At 61.4% G+C, this 25,440-nt stretch overlaps 1 protein-coding gene across 10 annotated transcripts in view; it reads left to right on the top strand.

Moving 5' to 3' along the window:
• Nucleotides 1-24,733, top strand: part of CCDC187 (coiled-coil domain containing 187) — a 37,824-nt gene extending 13,091 nt beyond the window's left edge. For 5 of the 10 annotated variants that reach the window (XM_072778665.1, XM_072778670.1, XM_072778669.1 and 2 more), the window contains 19 exons: nt 130-719; nt 1,097-1,184; nt 4,059-4,171; nt 8,708-8,772; nt 9,093-9,206; nt 10,039-10,160; nt 10,283-10,374; nt 12,742-12,827; nt 13,608-13,795; nt 14,720-14,807; nt 14,880-15,020; nt 15,977-16,123; nt 16,948-17,111; nt 19,513-19,676; nt 20,072-20,205; nt 20,551-20,663; nt 21,288-21,364; nt 21,721-21,970; nt 22,163-24,733. In XM_072778665.1, the coding sequence (XP_072634766.1) occupies nt 130-719; nt 1,097-1,184; nt 4,059-4,171; nt 8,708-8,772; nt 9,093-9,206; nt 10,039-10,160; nt 10,283-10,374; nt 12,742-12,827; nt 13,608-13,795; nt 14,720-14,807; nt 14,880-15,020; nt 15,977-16,123; nt 16,948-17,111; nt 19,513-19,676; nt 20,072-20,205; nt 20,551-20,663; nt 21,288-21,364; nt 21,721-21,970; nt 22,163-23,465 (4,039 nt within the window). In that variant the 3' untranslated portion in view covers nt 23,466-24,733. The remainder of the gene's footprint in view (nt 1-129; nt 720-1,096; nt 1,185-4,058; nt 4,172-8,707; nt 8,773-9,092; nt 9,207-10,038; nt 10,161-10,282; nt 10,375-12,741; nt 12,828-13,607; nt 13,796-14,719; nt 14,808-14,879; nt 15,021-15,976; nt 16,124-16,947; nt 17,112-19,512; nt 19,677-20,071; nt 20,206-20,550; nt 20,664-21,287; nt 21,365-21,720; nt 21,971-22,162) is intronic. The other 5 variants (XM_072778667.1, XM_072778668.1, XM_072778666.1 and 2 more) reach the window with 5 other exon arrangements.
• The last annotated feature ends 707 nt before the right edge of the window (nt 24,734-25,440 follow it).

Below are 25,440 nucleotides of genomic sequence, written 5' to 3'. Positions count from 1 at the left end.
CAGTCCCTGAGAATGGACACACTCCGTCCCAGAGGCTGCACTGGGCTCACCCCTGCACACGTGTGTTTCAAACATGCCACAGAGGACACATGCACTGGACCTGACCATCTCCGCCCTGTCTCCCTGCAGCTTCTGCCTGTGTTTGAACAAAGCCTTGAATCGCACTGAGACCCTAGAGACAGGCGGCCCCCAGGACAGCTGGGAGGGCACCCCCGTACTGATGTCGGCCCGTTCCTCCTTGGGCCCCCTGAAGCTCCAGGACCTGACCACCCGCTACCCGCGCCCCGGGGTATGCATCTACCTGGACCCCGAGGAAAGCGAACGCCTGGGCATGCCGGGGCCCCTGCACTTCCGGTACAAGCAGGCCCGGCTACAGGCACTGGAGACCATGGCCAATGTCTTGAAACAGCGGATTGACATCCTGACGGCCAAGCTGCACAAGTCAGAGGCACCGGACACTGTTGGGGACCCAGTCTCAGACCTGTCATCCTCACGCCCCAGCATGGTGCCCGCTGACCCTACGCCTGCAGACCCAGTCTGCCTTGGAGCTCTGGTGCCCAACGGGAGCAGAGGGGCCCCCTGGGACTGGACGGACATGCGGGCCAGGCCACTGGTCTCGCCCACCTGCTTCCCAGGTGGCCAGACGTTGCCATGGAGTCCCGACTGGGAGCGGCGGCAGAGTGTGAGCCCAAGGGGCCATTACAACAGCAGGCCCCGAGGTAGGGCCTGGGCGTGACCACCAGCCCCACCAGTGGCCAAGGGGACCCCACTTCCCCCTGCCCCTAAAGGGAAAATAACGATGAAAATACCACAGTAGGTGTCTGGGCCACTAGAGAGGATGTAGGTGACAGTCCTGGCCAAGCCCAGCCAGACCTTGTCAGGACCATGGCCCTGGTGGGAGGAGGGTGAAGCCTGGCCCTGAAGCTTACATGGCTGCCACCTCTAAAGAGGGGCAAGAGAGTGGACATGGCTCTCCAGGCCCTTCCTGCCATGAGAACTGGGGGTGCTTCTCCCTCAGTAACCCCTGCACCCGCCAGCAGCTCCTCCCCTCCTTCCAGCTCCTGGGGAATGAGCCCTGGTGTCCATCTCTCCAAAGGTTTCATTGAGGACGGGTGTTTGGAGCTGGATAACAGGCTGGCAAGAAACACGGCTTCCTTCCCGGCCCTCGGCTCCTTCATCGGGAGGTGAGCCTGCATGCCTACTATACACCCCAGCCATGCCAGTGGCCCACAGCCCATGCACAGGAGGGCTCTGGGCTCTGGGGTCTGGGTGCAGCCAGGCTGCTGGGGGGCACCGCTTTTGACCGGGCCATGAGAAGGCCCCAGACCGGGATCAGGGCCTGCTGGCTCTGGTGATGGCTCTGGTGATGCCACTGGCCAGGCCAGGCCAGGGCAGGGCGAGGGAGCCCAGGCTGCACAGTGGCTCTGAGACTCTGCCCTGGCTGGGCTGCAGTGGGCCCCTGACCCAAGGTCCCTGCTGATGGGGGGACAGCCCCTGGGATGCACCCCCTCCGCACACTCCTCTATGTTGGCTCCCCGCCCCAGCCAGACACTGTCGGCCACACTTTCCTGTGTGATTGACGAGTCCTCCTGCCCAGTCCCATGGGCTGAGTTTCCCCCCAGCACAGCCTGAGGGCTTTGGGGCCCCCTCACACAGGCCCTTTCCTCCAGGCCGCGTGGAGGAGCAGACCCATAGCTGCCAGCAGGGGGCAGCATCGGGCTGGACCTCTGGTTCTCCACCACCCCTATGTCCACTGGGAGGAAAGGTCAGGGAGGGGAGGATCCCGAGGTCAACCCATTGCCTGGGCTCCCGGAGGACACCCAACATCTGCACACTCCACTGTTGGACGGCCAGCAGGGCCCCGCCCCGCTGCCCACAGCACCCCCCACTCTGGGCGCTGCATCCTCTCCATCCCCTGGCCCTGTCCAGGCTGTGCGGAGTCGTGCCTTGGACGACCCAGCAGCCTTGCCCGGCAGGGATCAGGGCCCCTCGGCATGTCCAGGGAAACTGCCTGGCCTGTCCCTCCTAGAATAGCAGCTGCCGCTCATTGCTCTGGCGGCCTCACCTCTGCCTGAGTCCAAGGATGAAGGTCAAGGCCCTCTGGTCCAGCTTGTGGCCAGCCCTCTGCTGCTCCAGGCCGGTGCCCTCCCAGATCCAGGGCTCCCTGCTGGGGCTGTGGGGTTCAGTGCTGGTTGGGGACCCAGCCAGCTCCTGCCCTCCCAGGGCCTGTCCACCCCAGCATCTCTGGAAGGAAGGGTGATGGAGGGTACACCCGTGGCCTCTCTGCACCTCGGGCAGTGCTATCAGCGCCCTGTGAGATATGTTCTCATTCCCACTTTACAGACAGGAAAACTGAGGCTCAGAAAGGCACAGTGACATTGCCGGCATCACACAGCTCATGGGAGGGTTAAGCCAACACTCAGACCTATAGGGCTGGGCACCAGAGCCCATTCCTTAGTCCAGCATTCTCAAACTATTCCCTGAGGACCCATTAGAAATGCAGAGTCCCCAGCTCACCCTGGCCCCCCTGAACCCGGTACACGAGGCTGGGTCCTAGGGCCAGTCCTGTGGGTGATAGGGTGAGAACCACTGCCTTAGAATGTCTAGGCCCGAGGTGAGCAAGCCCCTCGGGCCACTGCCCAATTCTGTGCATAAAGTGGTTCTGCACATGGCCTCGCTCATCCTCTACCCGAGCGTGGCTGCCGTCCTGCCGGTGTGGATTCATGTCTACAGAGGCAGAGACTGTGTGGCCTGCAAAGCCCGGTGCTTGCTGCTTGTCCCTTTATGGAGCATGTTTGTGACCGTTGCCCTAGACAGCTGGGGAGACACGGGCTTATCAACCACTCACTGTGCTGGCATCCCTTGACTAAGCCTTTGAGGAGAGCCGCCAGGTGGGGCTGGCATCCCGAGTTCAGGGTTGGGTAGGAGGGAGTAAGATGAGCCCCCCACAGCGGCCTGGTCCCTCGTGTCCCCTCCTGTATCCTGGTGGTCACCTTGGGGTCTTCCGGGTTCAGCCCACCCATCGCCTCCCCAGAGCTTGCCCTTTTCCCCAATGTCTCCCCAGCAAGGCCAAGGCGGCAGGGGCGGGGGCCAAGCGGTCAGGTAGCAAGTGCTCAGCAAACAGCTGGGGCTGCTGGAGGAGGGCTATGTCCCCCCCCTGCACTTGTCTGAGTCTCCATGGCTGGCTGGTGTGTCCTTGGTGATGCCGGTGGTCCTGAGTCGCTGTGTGCTGGGAGCGGGCGGGGGAGGGGAGTGTATGTGTGGCAGCTGCACTCTGGGGAGGCAGAGCTGTGTGTCTGCTGTCATTGCCCGGGCACTGTGGCTCTCCTGGCTGACTGCTCTCTCTGGAAAGGCCCAGACCCATGCCTTCCTCCCAATCCTGGTAGTGAAATGTGCCGTCCAGCCTCAGGGTAGGGGTTAGTGTGGCCTGAGCAAGGGCAGGTCCCCAAGCCCAGCCAGCCTGCTGTGGCCCCTGCCTCCTTGGGCACCTGGCCAGCTCAGGCCACGAGTGGGACAGAGCAGCATTTTGGGCCACGAGCAGGTGGTGGCGAGGCTTAGGGCTGCTGCGTCCACCCTGTTCCACGCTGGGCCTGGTGGACAGTGAATAGTGCCCCTTAGCAGGTGGTAGAGGGAATGACGAGATGCCCCACGTTCCCAGAGTGCCCATCCTCTCCCCAAGGGCCTGGCGTGGGAACAGACCCAGAGCAGGCATGGGCTTCCAGGCGAAGGGTGTCCTGGTCCCAGCTCCTGAGGGCTGCTGGTCCTCCGGGTCCCAGGGCAGAGCCCCATGGTGCCACCTCACTGATGCCGCTGGGGACACTGCGGGTGTTGGCATCTTTGGGTGCCACGTGCTCGCTGCCATCCTCCTGGCTCACTGCCATCCCCCTTGGGCCTCTGGTTCTTGGCTTCCACCCTGGACACTGTGGGTCTGAGAGCAGCTTCTTCGTTCAGGCCGAGGGAGCCCGGGTCACTGCCCACCCCCCAAAACCCCCAGCACCTCATACCCTGCAGATGTTCCCTGGCCAACTCCACTCACACGTGTGTTTGTGTGTCCCTAGCTCCCTCGGGGTGCCAGCCGTGTTGGACCCCACCTGTGGCTCCCTGCAGCTGGAGGAGATGCCGGCGGCTAGAAGGGTGGGCTCCGTCATGCCCTGGACCATGAGAGGCTGTGGTAAGGGCGAGCCTGCGGACAGGCCCTGGGCTGGCTTGTCGGGTGGCCGGGGGGGTCCCCTGGGGACCCCCTCCACTGCCTGATGCTCCGGTGAGGTCCTACAGGTGTAGAGAGATCCTTTTCTATGTGGAGAGCTTCCATACTTCAGTATTAAAGTTTTTTGGAGGCTTTCGGGACCCAGCTGCTTGTTATCGCTCTTGCCACACCTCTGCTGTGACCGAGACTCGGTCCCATGGGGGCCACTGGCAGCCCTGCTCCCCACCGCTTCCTCTGAGCACCCGCTGGCCCAGGCTTCTGCCTTTCCTTTTGCTTCTGAAGGGTTTGGTTCCTGGGTTTCAGGTGAGGAGACTTGCTCAAGGCCACAGAGTGGGGGTGGGAGGGGGTGCCCTGCCCGGTGCGCTGAGGAGCCTGGGGGGCTGTGAGGATGCTCTGCCCAGCACCTGCTCAGGGAGGGGCAGCTGGAGGGTCCCGGCTCTGCGGCAGGAGGCCCAGAGGACTGAGAGGCTGGGGATGTGTGTGGAATGGCCCCTGCTGGGCTCATGTCATGGTCCGGCTCTCTCTCTCTCCTCCCCTTCCTCTTGTTCTGGGGGACTCTCTAGCCTGTGGAGGCGCTGCTGACCCTGCTTCTCCCCATCTCCCAAGGAAGAGCCCCAACAGCTTTAGCAGCCCACTAATTCATTTGTTTGCACCCCTCTCTGCTTTTCCAACTTGTGCCCATGGCACCTGCTGTGCCTGGTACTGACGCAGGATCAGGCCCTGCCCCCAGGCATGGGTTTTCAGTGGGGTCAGGCTTCAGGAGATGCTAGAGAGAGAGCACACAGCACGTCAGGTTCTGAGCCACAAGTGACTGGCTTCCTGGAAGAGATTTCCACCATGTTTCCAGTCCCAGAAAGTGTGGCCCGGAGAGGGGCAGTGAAGGGCCCAAGGGCACCCAGGGGTGAGCTGGGATTCAGGGTTGGACGCAGGTGCCAGTACTTGTGCATCCCTGACTGTCCTTCTGGAAGGTTGGCTGAGCAGGGGGATGGCTGGCTGCTGTGAGGGTCAAGGGAGATTCCTAGTCACACAGGGGTGGCTGCCTCCTGGCCAGGATCCTGCATGGAGGTCAGGCTCTGGCCTTCCCTCCCAAGGGGATAGCCCTTTCTTCAGCCCTCACCTCAGCCCTATGTACCATCCCCACAGGGGTGTGCAGCAGGAGTGGCTCCTTGCTCTTGGGAGGGACATCCACTGTGGGGGCCATGGTGAGGCTCCGGCAGGAGTAAGCATGATAGTCCCTATGGCGAGATTGGGGGGAAGACCTGGGAGGCACTTGCTTCAGTGGCTGTAGGGGACAGTGGGTACAGGCCCCCCCACCCTGTCCATCACCTCCACACTTGGGGCCTTGGGTGCCTGGAGACCTTCCCTGGACCCGCTGCCAAGAACCTGGCTCAGCTGTATGTCCCAGAATCTGGGCTCAGCTGTATGTCCCAGAAAGCTGGGAGAGCACAGGTGGCCCCTGCCCCTCTCCACAGTCAAAGGGGTGACATGAAGCCTAGGGTTGAGGTAAGAAGCACTTGGCCCTTAGGACAGCCACTGCTGCTGATTCACAGTGGACACCCAGTCCACGTGTACCCCCCCACAAACACACACAGACCCGCGTTCCCTGCATTGTGTGTGCCCACATGGGGTAGTCGACATCTGCGGGGTCAGGCAGCCGTGCCTGGAGCCCATGGGGAGGGCCGTGAAAGCAGAGCTAGGGCAGAGAAGGGGATCCTCCCTACACCCACGGGGGAGAACCATCAGTCACTGGTTGGAAGGACAAAATCCCTACATAGTGGATTCCTGCCTCTGAGGGGGAGCTTTCCCGCTGACTCACTCAGAGGGCGATGGTCAGTGAGTAGCCTGGGCACTAGGGCAAGACGGGCCTTCCTGCAGAGCTGCCCCCTTCAGCACGTGCCCCTCACACAGAGGTTAGTTAGTTAGGGGGACCCATGCCACCTGCTATGGGACCTCGGGGTCCCCAGAGCTCCCACCTACACCCATTGTGCCTTTCAGAGAGAGGACATGGGGCAGCTTGAGAAATGTCCCACGGCCCTGCTGCCTCCTGGAGCCTCCAAGTCTGGTCTGGGAGGAGCAGTTGGCCAGGGGCCCTGGCAGCTTCCACACGCTGAACCTGGTGCCAGGTGCCAGGTGCCAGGCCTTCCAGAAAAACCTGCTCCTCCTGCCGGCTCTGCCTCCAGGTGCTTCTGCAAGAGGCAGGGAGCAGGGTGGATGATGGGGTGCAGGCTTCCCCCAACTTCTCCATCCTTCCCGCATCCCTCCTCACTCTCTGCTGGGCAGGGCTTATCTAGGTGTCAAGTTCCCTGCAGGATCTCTTTATCCTGAGGCCATGGGCAGCCTCCCCAAGAATCATTTGAAACCTGAGCTGCTCCTGCCTGGAGTGGCTCAGAGCAGGATATCCAGTAGCCAGAGAAATCCAGCAGTGTGCACACCCAGAGTGCCCGTGCTGGGCCTGTGTCCGACACCTCTTCCAGAAGGCCTCCCATGTGACACCTGGTCTGGGCCAGGTCCTGCCACTCACCCTGATCGTAGCTGGCTCTGTAGGCCGTGAGGACTTGAGGGTCTGGCTCTCCCTGCAGTTATAGCCGAGGCCTGCCGCGTATGTGTGCTGGGGAAATGTATGCCGGGAGCATGAGTACCTGAGGGTCCCGAGTGCCCCAGGCCAGGCAGCCTGTGACACCACGTGGGGGTCTCGCCCGTCTTGGCGCACCTGGGGTGAGTCCCGTCCTCATGCCCCTGCTCGTGGAGAAGGAGCCTGATGCTCGTAGAGGCACCATCTCTCCAAGCTCCTCAGTGGCAGAACAGGGGTTCGGATGCGGCTTTTAACCTGCTGCAGGCAGTGCTGTTCACCAGACTAACATGTAGCCTAGCACTGCCCAAGAGACCCCGGTGTCCCGCAGAACCTTCTGGAAGGAGAGAAATGTTCTAAGTTCTGGGCTATCCAGGATGGTAGCCATCAGTCACACGTGGCTGTCCTGCCATTGATCAGGCCAGCGGGACCTGAGGCTGGCACGTTAGGTTTTCTTTCCCTTTCATTTAAGCGTAAATATCAGGGGCGAGTGTGTGGCCGGCGGCCAGGGTGGCCTGGACAAGTTTAGCTGTGACCTGGGCACTGTGACCTGCCAGCCTTCTCCTGGCTTCAGGCCCTGGTTCCCCGAGCCCAGCCACCCAACTGAGAACACGCTTGTCACAACATGCCCACCTCAGGGACGGCCTGCTCTCTCCTGGGTCACAGCTCCAAGGGCAGGACTACAGAGCCTGTGTCCCCCAGATGACCGTCTGGGGAGCTGGTATGCTGTGGCCAGAGGTAACAGGAACACCCTGTGCTAAGGCTTCCGGCCTCCCGGGTGCCCGCAGGATGGTCAGTGGGCACCTGGGCTGGTGGGGCTTTGCGGGGCCGGGGGCATCTTCTCGGGCTCCAGCTTCTCTCAGTGGCCATGAAGCAAAAGCAGAGGAGGATGTGTCCTTCCCAGGGGAACTTCAGCTCAGAAGAGACATTGGGAACCATTCTCCCTGACGGGGGTCCGTCCCCTGTGGAGGCCGGCAGGGAGGGAAGGGCTGCCCCATGCTCAGCTCCCGCGAGGTGGCCGGAGCCCCCACTTCTCCCCCCGGGTTGCGCCTCTGAGTTTTGGTGGTGCCGTGGAAATGCCCCGGAGCTGGTTTTGCTGCCATCCTCGGCCCCTGCCGCCTGAACCAGGAGAAGCTCTGGAAGAGGAGCACAGTCCGGGGGACGGCATTCTCTCTGCACGCTCACTAGCATCGCCGGGCACCTGAGAGCCATCAGGAGGGCCCTGCCACCTGTGCCGACCATCCCACATGCACCCCCCGCCCGCTCCCACCAGGGCCGGGCCGGGAAGATAGGAGGATGGCCAAGGACGGGGCATACCGGCCACCCCTACGGGCAGCCCCAGAGGAGCCAGGAACACCTACAGTGTGCAGAGCCCACACTGGACCCTCGGGGGCTGTCAAAGGGAAAGAAGACCCCCTTCACTGCCCTTGGGGACTTCCTGACCTGGCAGGGAGGCAGAGGTTTCTGTGCTCATTCTCGGGGCAACCCCAGAAATCCCAGGGACCCCCAGGGGCCCGCCCCCCCCTCCCCGTGAGCATGATTAGTGTCAACAGCTCCCATCAGTCACCTCTCTGCCAGGGAAATGGGCACCTCGTCTTCCCGCAGAAGCTCCAAGGGGCTAGTGTTCTGCTCCCCGGGGCCCCCCAGGGAATGCGTGCTCGGCTTTCGCTGTGTCTGCAGATGTGGCGTGGCTCGGGGGGTGGTGGGTATGGCTGCGGGTCAGGCAGACGGAGCCCCCGGGAGGTGGAGGAGTTGCAGCAGCCAGCTGGCCCCTCCTGGCCTAGGCTGTACTGGCCCGGCCTCCCCGGAAGTGTGGGGAAGGGGCTGTGGTGCCCGAGGTCGGGGCACCCTACCCTCCTGTGAGGCAAGTGCTAAGGCTGAGCAGGGGTGCCCCAGGCTGCTCAGCTGCCCCTTCTCTGTGGCTCCCACAGGTCAATGTCTCCAGCACCTTGCCAACATCCCCCGGAAATCCCCGGGCTTTCTCAAGTCACTGCAGGTGTGTCCTGCCCCCATTGTGTCAGGCTGACGGCAGCTATGACCCCATCCCCCCGCCCCTGAGGCTGAGCAGAGAGGCTCCAAAGTGGGGAACTGCAGAATGGGGGAGGCCTGTAGTGCGAGGAACAGGCAGCCCTAGGACACAGGCCTTCTCAGCCCCGATGGGAGCAAGCCAGCTGGATGAGGGGGGCCTTCAGGGCATCCCTCCCAGAAGTGTCCCATTCTCAGAGGTTGGGCTCAGGGCTTTGGGGGAGCCAGGAAGGGTGGGGGCAGCAGTGAGGGGCGGGCCCTGGAATCCTGAGGCTTGGGCCCTCCCTGCAGCCGGACCTGCAGGAGCAAGAGCAGGCGCTGGCCCTTCTGCGGCAGCGGGCAGAGCTGGAGGTCTGGGAGACGCAGAAGGCCCTGGACCAGCTGCTCTTCAAACACTGTCCACAGGTCAGCCAGCCCATCCCTGGGGCTCTTCACCGGCAGAGGGACAGTGCTAGCCCACCTGCCCGCCCACGCCCGGGGCCCTCGCAGGGGGATTGGGCGCTCTGGCTGAGTGGGGCCCTCTGCCTCTGCAGAAGGTCAAGCTGGCGGGGGGCAGATGCCACACCACCTGAACCATGGGCTACACTGGTGCCCAGAAGAGGACAGCAGAGCTACCTGCCAAAGGCCGGCTTAGTTTAAGGCAGAAGCAGGACACCTGGGGCACCGGGCGGAGAGCTTGGATGAGTGCCGAGCCTCCTCCCTGTCTGTGTCCTGGGCATGCCAGCGCCTGCTTGTGGGGAAGGGGTCCCACATCCCCGAACCACCTCTGCCAGGCCCTGTGCTTGCTGGTCGGGGGTCAGACAGCACCCAGAACCAGGCCAACATCTGTGATCTGGTTGGATGTGGCGAACCTTTGGGGACTGTTGGGATGTAGTCGCTCACAGTACACAGTACCTTCCCAGGAGGGTACCCCAGCCTGGGGGAGTACATGCACACGCATGCACATGTACATGCCTGTATGCGGGCACCACACACACCGCCCCGGGTTCCATCTCTCTCCTTCCCCTCCTTGTCACCAGCATCACAACTGCTGGGTACTTGTGGCTGTTGCAGCCCCCACAGGCCATTCGATCACCCATTGGGATGCTCCAGCCCCGGCCTCGCCCCACCTGTCGCCCTGCCCCACCCCCACATCCAGCCATGTCTGGAGGGTCCGCCAGCTCCCTGTGAAGGGCAGACAAAGGAGACCTCTGAGGTTGGGGCCCCCATGACATCCCCCACCTTCCTGTCCTTGCAGCAGCTGATGAAGAAACATTCCACCCAGGCCAGGCCAGATCCAGCTTCGGAGCGGGAGCAGCCACAGGTGTGCGGAGACCTGCAGCCGGGGACCTCACCAAGTACCGTGACAGCCAGACCCAGGTGGGGCCCCAGGTGGGCTGGCCACACCTCCTCCCAAGGTGGAAGAGGGCGGGTAGGCTGTCTGGAGCCAGTGGCAGCAACTAGGGCTGCTGGGGCTGCGACACCTGTGCTTTTCCCCACAGATCACACCCAGTGCTGGGCAGAGAGGCTGCTGCAGCCCTGCAGGGTCCCCAGGACGGGCTTTGGGCGCAGAAGGACAAGTCAGCTTCTGCAGGTGAGAGTTGGCAGGCACTGTCCCCTCTCATGGGGCAGGCAGAGGAGCCTGGCATTTGGGGACACGCCACCTCCTCCTGTAGGACAGGCTCTCCCGTCCCTCTCTCTCCTGGGCTCTGCCCCTGCTGTCTGCATCCTTCCACCTCCGATATTTCAGGAACTCCACTCAGTCACCTTTCAAGGTGTCTGTGCACCTGTTTCTGGGGCGGCTCTCATCCGTTCAAGTAGACCCGATTTGCCTCTGGCGTCACCATCCTTCTGCCTGAAGGACCTGCTGTAACTGTTCTGGTGGAGCTGGTGACAAATCCTTTTAGCTTTTGTAAAGTCTGAGGACAAACTCATTTCATTCTTCCTTTAAAAAAAAAAAAAGATGTTATTTATAAGAGAGGCAGAGACACAGGCAGAGACAGAAGCAGGATCCCTGCGGGAAGCCTGATGTGGGACTCGATCCCAGGACCCCGGGATCACACCCTGAGCCGAAGGGAGACACTCCACCACAGAGCTCCATCATCATTGCTTTTGAAATATCCTTCCCCGAACGCAGACTCAGGTGGACGGATTTCCTTCCTGTTGGCAACTCTGCCTGGCCATTGGGTTTGTGTCATTTGCGACAAGAAACCTGGGGTTGACTCCCTCTTCCCATGCACGGAAGGCGCTTCCTCCTCTGGCGGCTTTCCTGTAGGCGTTCTGGAGTGTTCCATAGGATGGCTACGGGTGTAGCTTCTCTTTCTGTCTCTTGTACTTGGGGTGTGCTGTGAGCCTTGCACCTGTGGGCTCACCATCCTCCTTGTGCTTATGAATGTCCAGCCGCCGTGTCATCTGTGTCCTCACCGTCAGGCCTCCATTCACCTGGATGGCTCATCACCTGCAGCTGCATGTGTGCTTGGGAGGTTTGGTTCTTCTCGTGTGTTTGTTTTCTTCCTGCGCATCCTCTTGGGGAGCTCCTGCTACTGTGTCTCTGTTATCCTCTGCGGTATCCTCTCTGTCACTAGTCCCAGCCAGTGTCTTTTTTTTTTTTTTTGTCTCAGGCACTTGGGTGTTGGTCTCTAAAAGTTCCGTCTGGACACTTTTTTCTGTCATCCCCGATTCTACTTGACATCTTAAATGTAGAGAATACAGTTACAGACGCTTCCAAAGTCCTTCTCTGGCTCATTCTACCATTTGGGTCGGTTTTGATAGGTTAATCTCATTATAGGTCATGCTTTCTTGCTTCTTTGCATGCCTGCTGGACGGTTTGAGTTTTGTCTTGTTGGGTGCTCTGTGTGCGCGCCCCCATGCACGATTGGGAGTTTCATTATGGAACGCAGAATGATCGGATCGGAAGGTCGGATCCTTCCAGGTGCTGCTTTGACAATTGCTAGGTGGCCGTGAAGCAGGGCTCAGTCTGTGGCCCTAAGACCCATAGATCTTGAGGTTTTCCAGCCTGGCCAGTAGAGACGCGCATAACCCCGGGCCTTGGACTCCTTCCCGATGCTCTCTCCCCAGCGTGGGTAGCTTCCTCATGCATTCGCCAACCAGTTCCCAATGAGGGCTCATGGGGAGCACTCGGAATCTCTGGGTTCCCCATGCTTCTCTCTCCTCCCGGTCCTTCTTCCACAAACTTTAGCTGCCTGGGTCTCTCCAGACTTCCAGCTCCATGTCCTCTTCTTGAGGGGTCTACTGGGCTCTGCCTCAGTTTCCCCTCCCTGCACTGCAGCCTAGAAACATTCTCAAGGCAGGTAACTGTGACTATCAGGGGTCTGTGCCGTTTGCCTGATGTTCAGCATCCAGAAAATTGTTCTTTTGTATATGTGTGTGAACATTTATATGTGTACATGTATATATATAATTTTTTTCTGTTTTATTGCATTCTAAAGTTACTTTTAGTAGGACAGTAAATCCACAGTCTGATTCCTTTTACTCTCTTGGTGGAAAGCACAAGTCCTCAAACGAACTTTTTAAAACTAGAGTCTCTTTTCCATCCCACCCAGCACTGAAGGACAGCGAGCAGCAGTCAGTGGCAAGAGGGCTGCTTACACCCAGAATCTGGGTTCAGCTGTCACCCCATCTGCTTGGTGCTGACCTCAGACAGGTCACTCGTCTCTCCTTCCACAGAAGAGAGGCAGCAGGACTTGTCATCCTGCAGGCCTCTCTACCTTGGGTCTGGTCCTGTGTATGATCAGTGGGCTCACACACAACCTCACATCGGGACAAAGGAGGTGGTCAAATCCTCCTGGAGTAAAGATGTGGCATGTGAAGCTCTGTATATGCGGGGTATTAAGCTACCCCAGACATTCTACCTTTGAAAGCCCCCTGGAACCCCTACCCGACCCAGCACTCTGTCCAGAACCCCTGCATAGCCCAACCACAGACTGCTTTCTGTCCCCAGAGCCCAGGCAGGAAGTGGGACCAGACCAAGTGTCTCTGCAGCTGCCGCAGGCCAGGCTCTATGCTCGGGTCAACCCCACCCACCAGGTACAGGGCGAGGAACACTGGGGAGGAGGCTTCAGGGGAGGCACTGCTGGCCCCTTTTATTTATCTTTTTAAATTTTATTTATTTATATGAAATAGAGAGCGAGCGAACATGAGCGGAGGGTGAGGGGAAGCAGCAGAGGGAGAGGGAGGAGCAGACTCCCTGCTGAGCAGGGAGCTGAGGGATCATGACCTGAGTGGAAGGCAGACGCTCAACCACTGAGCTGTCCCGGTGCTCCCCGGCAGCAGCTTTCAGACCTAGATCCTCTCTCAGCTGCCTGGAGCCATCAGGCGCTGAGAACCACCTCTCCTAGAGCCCGCACCTAAGGGGTCTCCGCTGCAGGTCTGGGGCGGGGGGAGACACTCTCTGCCAGGCACCATCCTTCCTACGGACACCCACCGAAACCCCTTTCTCTTCCTGGGTCGGTGAGTGAGAGCAGACATCTCAACAAAGTGCTCAGGCAGGGCTGGTTGCACCTGTCAGGCTGCACATTGCAGGTCAGGCGGTCCAGTCTTTCCCCAACTCTCTTGGGCACAAACAAGTGCTCAGGCTGGATCAGGGCTGGGCAGGAGACCCAGACGATGAGGACCCTGCCCTGCCTCTGGGAGCTCACAGTCGGGAGGGAGGGTACCCCGCCCCAGGAAGGGAGGCACCACAAGGGGATGAGTGAGGCGGGCAGTCCGGGAGGGCTTCTTGGAGGCGGTGGCCTCCCGTGGGCTGGGCACTCCTCCCACCCAGCGAAGCTAGTCCCGGAGCGGCCCGCTTGGTCTGCCCCGCCCCAGTGGAGGCTGGCGGGGCCCTGGAACGCCAACCCCGGACGCCCCGGCCGCTTCACGATCCAGATGCTCGAGCTGAGCCAGCGGGAGGAAAAGCTGCGCGCGCAGCACCAGGCTGTGCTGCTGCGCCTGCGCGAGAAAACTCTGGAGGAGAAGATGCGCGCCGAGCTGGCCTGGTTGGAGCATCAGCGACGGTGAGCGCACGCGCGGTCCCGCCCCCCGCCGCCGGGCCCCGCCCCCGAACCCAGAAGCCCGCCCCCACCCTCTGGCCCCGCCCCCGAGCCCCGGGCCTGCCTGCGAAGCAAGGAACAGACGGAGCCAGATAGTGACCGGTGTTTAGTGACCGGTGTTTAGTGACCGATGTTTGCCGAAAGTTAGATAGGGCGGTGACGCACCGCGAACAAGGCCTAGTGCCCTCTGCGCCGCCAGCCCGTCGGGGGACAGGTGCATAGCAGGTGCTGCCCTGCAGCCCGGGTCTCCCTTGGCCCGGGAACATCTGCCCTCGCCCCTGCCTGACACCACCGCCCACACGGGGCCCCTTTGTCCTTACAAGTGGACAGGGGGAGAGACCTCCCTCAACGTACACGCCAGCCTGGGGCTTGCTGGTCAGTGACCCTTGATATTGGCTGCACTGATAGCTTCTCGGCGCCCCTCATGGCCTCCCACAGAGGGTGCTCCTCGAAAGGTCTTAGAGGCAGTGGACTAGGCTGGTGAAGGTCCTCCAGGGCAGTGGACTAGGCCAGGGAAGGTTCTCCAGGTGGTGGACTAGGCTGGTGAAGGTCCTCTATGCAGTGGACATCGTGCGAGGCTCTAGGCCTGCAGTTCCACAATGGCTCCCGCTCCCCTACCCCCCTTCCCCCGCAAGGGACCTCTGGGTGGGCTGGAGCTCCAGGGTGCCAGGTGCTGCCCTCCCTCTGTCTCTGGAAAGTGGTCATGAAGAGTAGGCGGGAAGAGTGACAGCCTGGGTGCCACCAGGTCCCCAGGGGTCCCCAGCCTGTCCGAGCAGTGGGAGGGGGCCATCCCAGGTCCACCTGGCTGGCCAGGGCTGGCTGTGTCTGCAGGTTTCACATCCCCTTGCTGGACATGAGGTGAGCCGTGGGTCCTGCCTTGTCCCTCAGGTGTCTGGGCAGCAAGGGGAGCGCCGCCTTGCTGGCAGCCTTGGCAGAGAGACAGCAGCAGGCCCTCAGCCGGTTAGAGCAGGAGCAGGTAAGGGCAAGCTCAACCCCGGCGGCTGGGCAGGAATGTGAGCCTTCTGCACCGCACCTTGATGATTCCTAGGCATCACCACCGTCCGATGTAGCCCAGGACCCTGAGGTGCAAGGGAAGTGCCCAGGGGTCAGAGGGGGCAGCGTGGCCTGGGTGCAGTGTGGTCCTGCAGTCCTGTCTCCTGTAGCACGTTGGAGGCTCAAGCTCGGGAAGGTAACAGTAGTGTCTGTTGCGAGGCTGCAGGGACTTTAGCATAGTCAGCACTAAGCAGGGCGAAGGTGCTGGACCACAGAGGGGCTCTCACGCTGCTCCCAGCCTGGTGTCCAGGGGCTGCTCTACTCGTGACCTCATGTCAGTCTCCCAGTGCGCTATGTGATGGGACCAGCTTATGCACATGAAGACACTGAGGCTCAGTGTAGGCAGCTAGCTTGCTCAGGGACCCTCAGAGGGGAAGTGAGGGGTGCTGCTGGACTTAGGTTGAGAGAAGACCCCTGCCCTGTATGGGCCAGGGAGGCACGGCGGCAGATGTGGGGATTCCAGGCAGAGGGGCAACGGGAGGAGACCCAGAGAGAAAGATGCAAGTGACACCATCTGTAGGGCATGCCCCAGTCTGTGAGCTATGAAGGGGGCTTTGAAGGGGCTCTAGCTGTCACACGGCAAGGAGGCAGTGAGCCGGGTGGAGCCACTGTGGTGGGGACTGGGGGCTGAGCCCCAGTCCACTGGGGCCACTCTGGGCAAGATGGCCCTGCTGAGGGATGCACCATCAGAGACAAGGCGAGGACCAGATGACAGATGGGGACAGTTTAATAAAGGGTGGGGACAGTGCCCAGAGCCTGCAGAAAGGGAGGGCTGCATGGGGGAAGGCTGAGTGGGGGAGGGCAGAGGAGCAGCCTGCCCATCCCCACCCAGGTTGGGGGACCCAGGGACCAACACCCCACCTTCCCTCCTGCCTCTTGCTAAGACTCCTGTTGGCCAAACCCAAGAGGGGTTCCAACATGCTGAGCAGGATGAGAAGGGTGGGGGCATGTGGGCAGGCTCAGGGAAGACCCTCTGGAGCTGGGCTGCCCCCCGCCAAGACACCCGTTCTCCCCGTTCATCATGTGTCTGTCTTCAATGCATTCCTTTGTGCGGGGCTGGGGGTTCGCTGATGTCTCCCCTGGCTGGTTCAGAGAGAAATCCGGTGCCTGCAAAACACTCACCTGTTCTCACACAAGGAGAGGATGCTGCTCCTGCAGCACCAGAAGGACATCCTCTCCCTGCGGAAGGCTGTGAAGCATCTGCAGCAGGAGTTCCAGGCCCGGACCGGAGTGCCTCAGGTGGGTGCACTCACTGGGCTGGAGGCTTGACCAGTCACCTGGCTGCTCTATGGGATGGCACAGGACCCTCGTCAATACACCTGTGATTCAGAGTGGGGAGGGCCTGGGAAACGGTGCCACTGGAGGGCAGGAGGGCAGCTGGTCACCTGCTATGAAGGTTTCCTGGACACCTCGGCCCTTGTCAGGCTCTCCAGGGGGAGCCAGATCTGCCCGCCCCCCATGGTAGGGGAAGGTGCTCCAGGCCCAGAGGTGGAGATGAGAAGCTCAGTGGGAAGGAGGGGTGTCAGGCTAGAGCAGGGGCTGGGGCCAGGGCTGGTGGGGGCTGAGGCAGGGAGGAAGGGTGGCCAGGCTCTGAGGGTGCAGCCCCAAGGGGAACCCCAAACAGCAAGGGTGTGCTTGCTCCAGCTCCCCATCCCCACCAGCTGACACATGGAGGGGACTGTGTGGACACGTCCCCAGCCTGGACATCTCCTCTGTTGAGATGGGGATGCCAGGGGCCTCACCCAGTGGAGTGAGGATGAAACGAACTGGATTCTGTGGGATGAGCAGCAGGGTGGTGTGTGCCCTGCCTCATGCAGACCTGCAGGACAGGTGACCTAGAGCAGCCTTGGGCCAAGCCTCCCCAGTCCTGGCTCTCATGTCTGCACCTGTTTGGGGGCTGTTCACACAGGATGCAGGGCTTCTGGGGGGTTAGACAATCCCTCCAGCTGCTTCGGCACCACGCCCCGTGCTGCCAATGACCTCACCCTACCCGCCCCTCACTCCTCCTGAGAGTAGGCGAAGCACATGTGTTTCACACGGCTCCCCTGCGCTGCTTCTTACAGAGCTCTGGCCCCGGAGTCAAGCCTGCTCCGATGGAGGGGTCCAAAACAAGTCCACAACCCAAGAGGCCGGCCCAGGGCTCCTCGTGCCCCCCGACACCTCGTGGGCCCCGCAACCTCACCAGCCACGGCCTCCAGAGAAGCCCTGAGAGACCAGGAGCCCAACAGTGAGTTGCCACCAGCAGCCCTGGCTGCGGTGCCTGCCATTAAAAGCCTTTCCTAAAACACAAACAAACAAACAAAAAAAGCCTTTCCTATGCCGAGTGGCCACTGTTTCCTTGTGGCTTCGGGCCCTTCACCTCTCAGCCCTGCTGAGTGGAGGGCAGCAGTGGGGACCCCGAGGAGGCCCTTCTCCAACTAGCCGGCCTGTGGGGATATGGGCCAACATCAGGGCTTCCTGGCCCAGCGGGAGGAGCACAGACAGGGCCTGGCTCATTCCTAGCTGTGCTGGTGAGGGTGCAGCCCTGGGGTGTCCTCCCTTCTCTGAGCCCAGTTCCTCATCTGTTAAATGGGGACGGGGTGCGTGAGACAGAGCAAGTAGACTGGCCTTGCTCCAGGGTGGCAGGCAACACTGTGTGGCCACCCAGCGACCAGGAGCCCCTTCCCGGGCTGGTGTGGGGCTGTTCTGCAGGCTGTGGCAGCTGGCCTCGTTTTGCAGCACAAGGGCCTCTTGTGACAGACTAGAGGGGCCCTGCCTAGGCTGGGTCACCATGAGGGTGGAGGGGGTGTCCAGTGACTGGTGCTACCTGACCCCAGAGCCTTCTGTGGGAGAGAGCGAGCTACACTGGGAAAGCCTTCTTCCCTCCTGTTGTAACTAAAATAGCCCCAGGGCCACCTGCCCACCACCCAGACTGGAATTACAGCCACCTGGGGGTGAGGACGCAGGAGGCAGCCCCCACTCCGGGAAGGGCTCATCCCCCAACTCCCACCCCAGGAGCGGCCTTCACAGGGACCCCTGCCTGCCTCTGGAAGCACCAGCACCCCCAGCCGCCCTTTTCCCACGTGGTGGGGCCCTTTGCACGCCTCCACCCCACGAAGGGGTCATCACCCACTCGGCTGCCTGGCCACAAGCCCCACTTGGCTTCTCTGCAAGAGTGCTTCTCAAATAAACCCAGAAAGGACTGAGATTCACGTTCATGTTGCTACCGATTGCCAGGCCCAAGGATGTCTGAAGAGGCTTCCAGGCTCTGTGCCCTCTTGGTCCCCAAGAGCTTCGTCAGAAGGCTGTGTGGCAGGGCCATAAGCCCAGGCAGGCAGTCGGTGGACTGGGGCCACCATAGGAGCCAACGTCCTCCTGGGGGGCAAAGCCTCTTTTGCATTTGCCATCACACCAGTGAGGCACCGTCCCTGTTAGAAAGTCAAGGAACAGAGAAGCTGTGTACATATAAGGAAATATTTCAGATTTCCTAGAACCGCCCCCACCACCTAGCCAGGAGAGACATGTTTGGTTATTGGCTGAAGCTCCACGGCCCCATGGAGAATCTCCGAGTCCCTTTGTTCCTCTGTTCAGGAGGAACAGGAGGAGCTCTGCAGGCCTCGTAGGGCAGGCCCGGGGGCGTCCCTGTGGGGCCACCCCCAGGGACCCTCAGGTGGCTGTAATTCCAGTCTGGGTGGTGGGCAGGCCTCACTTAGCCCCCGGGGCTCCTGGCTGAGACCCTGGGTGCGGGGAGGGCCGATAAGCCTGTGGAAGGGGGCTCCTGTCCCAGTTTTATTTGGCCTGTTCTGCTGAGGAAGCTCTGGCAGGCGGGGGTGGGGGGCAGCGATGGGCTCAGGCGCAGCCCGGTGCTCCGTCCTCACCATCCTGGCTCCTGGGGCCAGTGGGGACCTGCATCCGGGTAGCCCTGGATGGACAGGCACCCACTGGGCCTTACCCCAGAGAGGTCAGAGCTCCAGAGCTCCCTGTGACCCCACGTCCTGTTCACACGCTGGATGTGGGAGACGCTCAGGGCCACCCAGGGGGTGTGGCAAGCTGTGCCCAGTTGTAGTGAGCCCGAGCGCCTGGGGCAAGACTAGGAATAAAAGCAAGGCAAGCCGAGCAGAGAGTGGTGGCGGTGTCCAGCAGGCGTGCCTGCCAGCACTGACCCTTGGTCCAGCAAACAGGGGGCCTGGCCCCCTGGTACCCCTGCGGCTGCCTCGAGGCTGCAATGTGCATGTTGTGTGTCTAGGGAGGGGGTTCTTGATGCCCGTCTGTGTGCCCAGAGTCTGGCAGCAGGTCTGGGTGTGTGGCATCCAAGCATCCAACCCCTGTGCCTCCCAGAGCTCAGGTGAGCCCATCCCCATGCAGAAACCTTGACAGAGCACCCTCTGCTGGGGGACAGACAGGCCCTCCCTCCCATCACCCCCCAGTCAGCCCCCAGCTACAGCCCCGGTTTGGGAAGCCGCCCAGTGGGGAGACCCAGGACCCATTTTCCCTTACCCGTGTGCTAACCACTCGGCCACCGACCACAGCTGTGCTCTGGATGTTGACACATGCTGTCCCACCTGTGGAGTGTCCTGGTCAGGGCTCATCACCAGGGGAGGGCACAGCCTGAGCAGGGTCACAGCCCCTCTGTGCTCACTGCCTTGCAGACTTCCCATCGGGCAGGAGGACAGGACACCCCCCCAGGCCACGTCAGCTACAGACAGTCACCGGCTGCCTCCAAGGCCTCTGTGGGGAGTGGACACGCTTGTGGCCAGCGGCTGGCCTGACACTGGGGGCCAGCTGGCAAAGAGCCACAGCCCCGTGGGCCAAGGTAACAGGGGCAGGGCAGTCACTCTGTTTGCGGGCCCTGGCCACTTAGGGCCATATTGGCTTGAGGTCAGATGGCCCTGCGTGCTGGGGAGCCTCGCCTGAGCTGTGTAACTGGGGAGTCCCCGACCCCTCCCTCCGTGTCTGGGTGCAGTGGCCTGCCCACAGGAAGGCCTCCTGCAGGCACCTCAAGCACCACCTCCAGGCAGCATGGGGTGGGCTGGCTGGGGGCGCTCCTCCCTGCCTTGGTCTCCCCCTCTGGATGATGGGGGGCCAGTTTGGGTGCTGTGCCCGTTTCCCGAGGCTGATTTTTTCACACGGCTTCAGAGTTCCCAGATGCTGTGCCGTCCATATCCCACATTCTGTGCCCGTCAATGCTCACAGTCCCTTTGCTCGCAGGAGACCCGCAGCTTAACCCCAGCTCCTTGTCGTCAAAGGAGGAGACCAGGCCTCTGAAGGGAAGCCCCGCACAGGAACTCCAGGGCCGGTGTTCCCTGGGCAGAGGGGCTCCCTGCAGCCCCCCAAAAGCCAGTGTGAGTCAAGGCTTGGCCCTGCACCTTCTGCAGGGGTGGGGGGCTGGCCTTGCTTTGTGGGGCTCCACCATGTGGCTTTGGGTGGGGCGTCACCCTGTCCACCACGGGAGGGCGTTGATGGGATGGGGCCTGTTTGGCCCTTCCCAGGTGGATTCAACCCTTGCGGGGTCTCTGGAGCCCGCTGCAGGGAGGAGTACCTGGTAAGTGGGAGGCTCCACGGCCATCTTTAAGGGGATGATCTTTGTTAACATAGCCACCAGGACATAGGAGCTTTATCCACAGCTAAGGGGTGCGGGCTGATGTCCTGGCTGCAGTGGCCATACCCTGGCTGTGGTCTTTCTCCAGCAGGTGGTTGAAGGCAGCACAAGCCCAGCAGGGTCGAAATTGGGGCTGGATTTTTCCAGCAGCCCCATGGAGGATCCCCACCAAATGGAAAGCTGGTGGTTGGGGGAACAGAGGTGTGAGGTTTGCGGGGACTGGCTGGGCCAGTGACCCTGGCTCAGCGGGTGGGACCCTTGGGCAGGGGGCGGGACCCTGAGATGGGGGCATGACCTTCTGACAGGAGGTGTGACCCTGGGGTGGGGGTTGTGACTCTGGGGCAGGGCACAGGACCCTGGGGCATGGAGATGCTGGTCCTCTCCTTGAGAGAACCTCACTACCCCCCGGCACCCTTCATCTTGGCCTGGGTCCCCTGTGCACCCCCAGTGCTCCCCATGCCCTCCTGAGTCTGACCCCCTCTATGGAAACACATGTCACTTGGTGGATTGGCCCAAGTTCCAGTGGTGGGGGCTGTAGGTGGGGCCCTTCCAGGGAACACATGCCCCTGAGCCTCTTGGATACAAGCACCTCAGAGACCTAATCCAGTGGGGACTGAGGCCAGAACCCCTAAAAACGGGTCCCCCTGCCCCCCACCTGGGGAGTCCTGTGCTCTGACGGTCACTTCCCACTGGGGCAGGTGCCTGGCAGGCACGGTTGTCAAGCTTTTGGGGTGGCCCAAGGCACCTGCAGAGGCCCTGAGCCAGGAGGAAGGATGGGGCCCTCTCCAGGGAGCCCCTGGGACATCCCCACATATGTGCTTTCAGGATAGAGCCCTGTTGGCAGGAGGACCCCTACAACCCCTTCCCTCAGCTGGAAGCTGCTCCGCTCACTGCTGCTCCAGGTGAGGCCCCTGCCTTGCACAGGGAACATCGAATCCCTACCTAAGGGTCGTCCAAGACCAGTTCTTCAGGCAGAGCCAGCCTTCTCCCCAAGCCCTTCGGGGGAGCCCTGCCTACACCCCCACCCTCCCACCACAGGTCCCCAAGTGGCAGGGGAGTGACCGTAGGGAGATCCCCTGTCCAGGCAGAGCTAACCGGTGTAGTCGAGGATTCACTGCGCTGGTGCTGTGGACATTTCTCCCGCCTGTCTGGGCTTTTCTGGTCTGGGTCCACTGGGTCGAGGCCATGGGGTGTGGGCTGCCGCTTATCCCTGCACCCTAGGGGTAGCCCTTACTCTCAAACTCCCCTCTCTCTGCAGCTCCTGCACCACCCAGCCTGCGTGAGGGCAGCCCCCTGGGCCTGGGCCCGGAGTCTGAGTCCAAGTACACTCCCTGGAGCTGCTCGGGGTCTTCTGCATGGTCCCACACCGTGTCCCCTGTGAAAGAGCTGTCCTGCCCCTCTCTCCAAGAGTTTCAGAAAGTGTCCGCCACTCTGGTGCAGCTTTCCGAGAGCTCCACGTCCCTGTTGGACTGGGCAGCTGGGGATGCCCCAGACGGGGAACCTGGCAGGTCCGGGGAGTTCTCTCCTCAAGACACCCAGGGGCTTCATGGAGGTGGGGGGCAGGTGGCCTGGGAGGGGCTGGGGGGCACCGGGGCCAGTGCTCTGCACTGCTCCTTCATGGAGGCAGGAGGCCCAGAGCCAGGTCCAGGCCTCCTGCAGGAGGGCCAGCTGCTGCCTCTCCATTGTACGCCTTCTTCCAGGTCAGGGTCAGAGCTGTCAGAGGCGTCCAGCAAAGTCTGGGACGAGGAGAACCTGCTGGAGCCAGGCCCTGGTGCGGACCCAGCCTTAGGGCACTCCTCGCTGGCAGGAGGCTCATCCCACCTGGAAAGTGGTGGGGTGTCCTGCTCTGCACTTCCTTCCTTGGACCTTGGGAAGGAGCAGGAAGCTTCTGGAACCAGTGGGAGCATGATCAGTGGATTACATGCAGAGAGAGCCAAACAGAAGTCCCCCGAGGCTGCCCGAAAGCCACTCCCATCCAAAGCCTCTTCCTCCAGTGACTTAGATCTGTCCCTTTCCTCTCCCTCGGGGTCCTTGACATCTGAAAAGGTGGATTTAGCCAAAGGAGAGCCTGTGCTTCTGCAGGCCTCAGCTGGCCGCCCACAGGAGCCCGGGAATGCTGACCTGAGTCCATCCAATGACAAGAAACCCCAGGAGGCCGGGTCTGAACCCAAGGTCCCTGGGAGCCTGAGGGCTCCTCCTGGGGACCCTGGCAGTCTGGTAGCCCTGACACCTGAGGGCCGGGCTCCTGGGCATAGCGGGGGTGGAGACTCCCCTGCCCTGGAGGAAGCCTGCCCCACCCTGGCCAGCAGGGTCTTGCCTGAGATCCTGTCCCCTGTCGATGACGTGCTGTCCTACAGCAGTGCCGACCTCCAGTCCTCCACCCATAGGGACGCCAGCCTCCCTCCTCCACCTCCCACCTTCCCAGCAGAGAGTGAGGCCAGCCCCACCAGCCCCCACTCAGAAGACTTCCCTCCCCCACCTGAAGATGCCATGTTCCCTAGGGGCCCCCCAGAGGAGGACGCCTCCATCAAAACTGGAGAGGTGCCCTCCTTGTCTAAGAAGGCCCTGCCTGAGGCCCTGTCTCTGGGGCCCCAGGAGTCAGGGCTCTTCCTGGGGGCAGGTGCGCACAGTGGAAGCTTTGAGGACAAGTTGGGTGGATCAAGGTCTGATGGGGGAACCCAGGCCGTGGGCAGCGGGTGGTCTGAACCGATTGGCTGGCTAGGCTCCCCATCATGGGGGGCGGTGGGTGATGCTGCACGGCAGGTGATGCTGCAGCCCCCAGCCCCATCCAGAGTGGCCTGTATGGCCGGGGATGGTCTTCCAGTATTGCTGGTGGCTGGTGGCACAGGGCTGTCTGGCACCGGGCAGAAGGGCCCCTGCATCGACCCACCCGGTGCAGAGAGAGCCGAGGCGGTCGATTTAGTCTCCAGCCAGCTCACTAGAAGGATCCTGTGCGACTCACTAGCTCTGGTCTCAGAGCTGGCCCAGCCGGCGGCCCGCTGACAGAGCTGGCCTGTCCCCTAGGCTGACCCAGCGGCCTCGGGAGGATGAGACTCCTGAGAAGACAGTGCAGCCCCCGTGGTGACATGCAGGCACCTGTGACATTATACTCATGTGTGCCCACATGTGCCCACGTGTGCAGAAGGCTCTGGAAGCCTGGACACCTGAGGGCAGAGCCACCATTCAGAGTAGCCACCTGCAGCTGGCCGTGCTGGTGGTCATCTGACACTAGGCCGAGGACAGTGTGGTGGGAGACATCAAGTGCAGTGGGCTCGGTATTTTTTTGAACTTTGGGTTCAACTCCCAGGGCTGAGCCAGGCAGCAGGCCACGGAGAGCATGAGCCAGGACTGAGAGCCATCCACAAAGGCCGGGAGAGAGAGGTTCTGGGGAAGCATGGGTGAGGTGGGCAGGGGGCACGTTTGCACTGACTCAGCCCCCAGCTCTCCTGGCGCCCAAGGCCCAGGCCTGCGAGGATTAGAGGAGCCACCAGCTCAAGGGCCAAAGGTCATCAGCCAAGCTTGGCCTGTCTTTTGGCAGCAGGTGGGCCACAGACTCCCTGAGTGCTCAGGACCTTCTTGGAGGACACCGGAGCCCGTTTCCTGGTGGCCATCCATTGTGGCCCGTTGTGGAATGAGGGCCGTCTTCAGGGGTGGGGGCAGGGTGCTGATCCCTCCAGGGCTTGGCTGCGCCCATCCAGAGCCTTAGACATCCCCAGCTTTTAGAGGGTAGCTCATCCCCTTCCCCTTGACTGCACTTATGTGGAGCCCCAGGAAGATCCAGACTTTCGTGACTTGGAGTTGAGATGGGAGCTGTCCCCAAAGCTGGCCTGGGAGAGCCCTGAAGTCTGCCTGCGCCCTCCACCCTCTAGCTCCGGAGAGGGGCCCTCTCCAGGAAGCCCTCCCCCAGGCGCCAGCTCTGGGGCAGCCGCGTGTGCAGGTCGGCTGCTGGCCAGGTCAACCTTTGTCACACGCCGAGTTGTTTTGCAGCTCAGGGAGGCACCAGCTCAGACAGTTCTTGCTGATTCCACCCAGGAGAGGCTTGGATGGGGAACAGGGGTTGTGTTCCAGCTCTGTGTACACAATTTCCAAACAGATTCTGAGCTACAGCTTTCTTATCGATTTCCTTCTCGTTTTCTGAACAGATTAGTCTGTAATTTTTTTTTCTGTTTATTGCTGACTCTTTTGGATTTACAAGGCCATGTGAGAGGAATTATGTATTTTACACACACGCGTTTGGCATGGTAATAAATCTCCAACATCAAAACCCTGCAGATTTGCCTCAAACTCGATTGTCTCCTTTCTGGTCGCCGTGAGGTGGCCGTGCTCCCAGCTGACCTAGGGCCTCCCGAGTGACTTTCCCTTGGTGCAGGCAGGTGCTGGAGATGCCTGCGCCGGAGGCCTTGCACCTACGTCAGCAGGGTCCGAGGTCCAAGGGAGCATCCATGGTTCAGGTCAGCACCACGTGCAACGCCCTGAATCTCAGCTGGCACCACGACTGCAGAGCGCGGGATCTGGCATCTGGGTCTAGGAGCCCGTGAGACTTCCACACCAAGATTGCTGCCGCCGGTGCCTTGCTCACCTTGGCTCTGATCCCTACTAATGTCTGGGGCCGATAAATCTTTATATGAGCCTCCAGAGAAGTCATTATCTTTCATAGAAAATGATTATTTCTCAGTTAAAGCCCACATTTAATTTTCCAGTGATCTGTCTCTTTCAACTGCCCTGCTCAACTGTGCCTCCTGCATAAAACGCCCCCGAATGAGCCTTTGGCACTTCAGATCCCAAATCACCAGACCAATTTATGAGGCCTTTTGATCCCTTTCTGGAGTGCCTGTAATGGCCACTTCTATAAGATACAGCTGAGGGCCTCAAGGGCAGGTATGGGGAGCTCTGGGGGAACCCAGCAGCCCCTATCTAGAGGGTGCCCTCCTGTGCCCGGGCCCCTGGCCCCCCACGGGGGGTGGGAGGTGAGTGGACT

This window comes from Canis lupus, chromosome 16, assembly GCF_048164855.1.
Source record: "Canis lupus baileyi chromosome 16, mCanLup2.hap1, whole genome shotgun sequence".
Classification (NCBI taxonomy): domain Eukaryota; kingdom Metazoa; phylum Chordata; class Mammalia; order Carnivora; family Canidae; genus Canis; species Canis lupus.
Note: the sequence above shows the minus strand (reverse complement) of the source record. Positions and strands in the feature narration are given on the sequence as shown.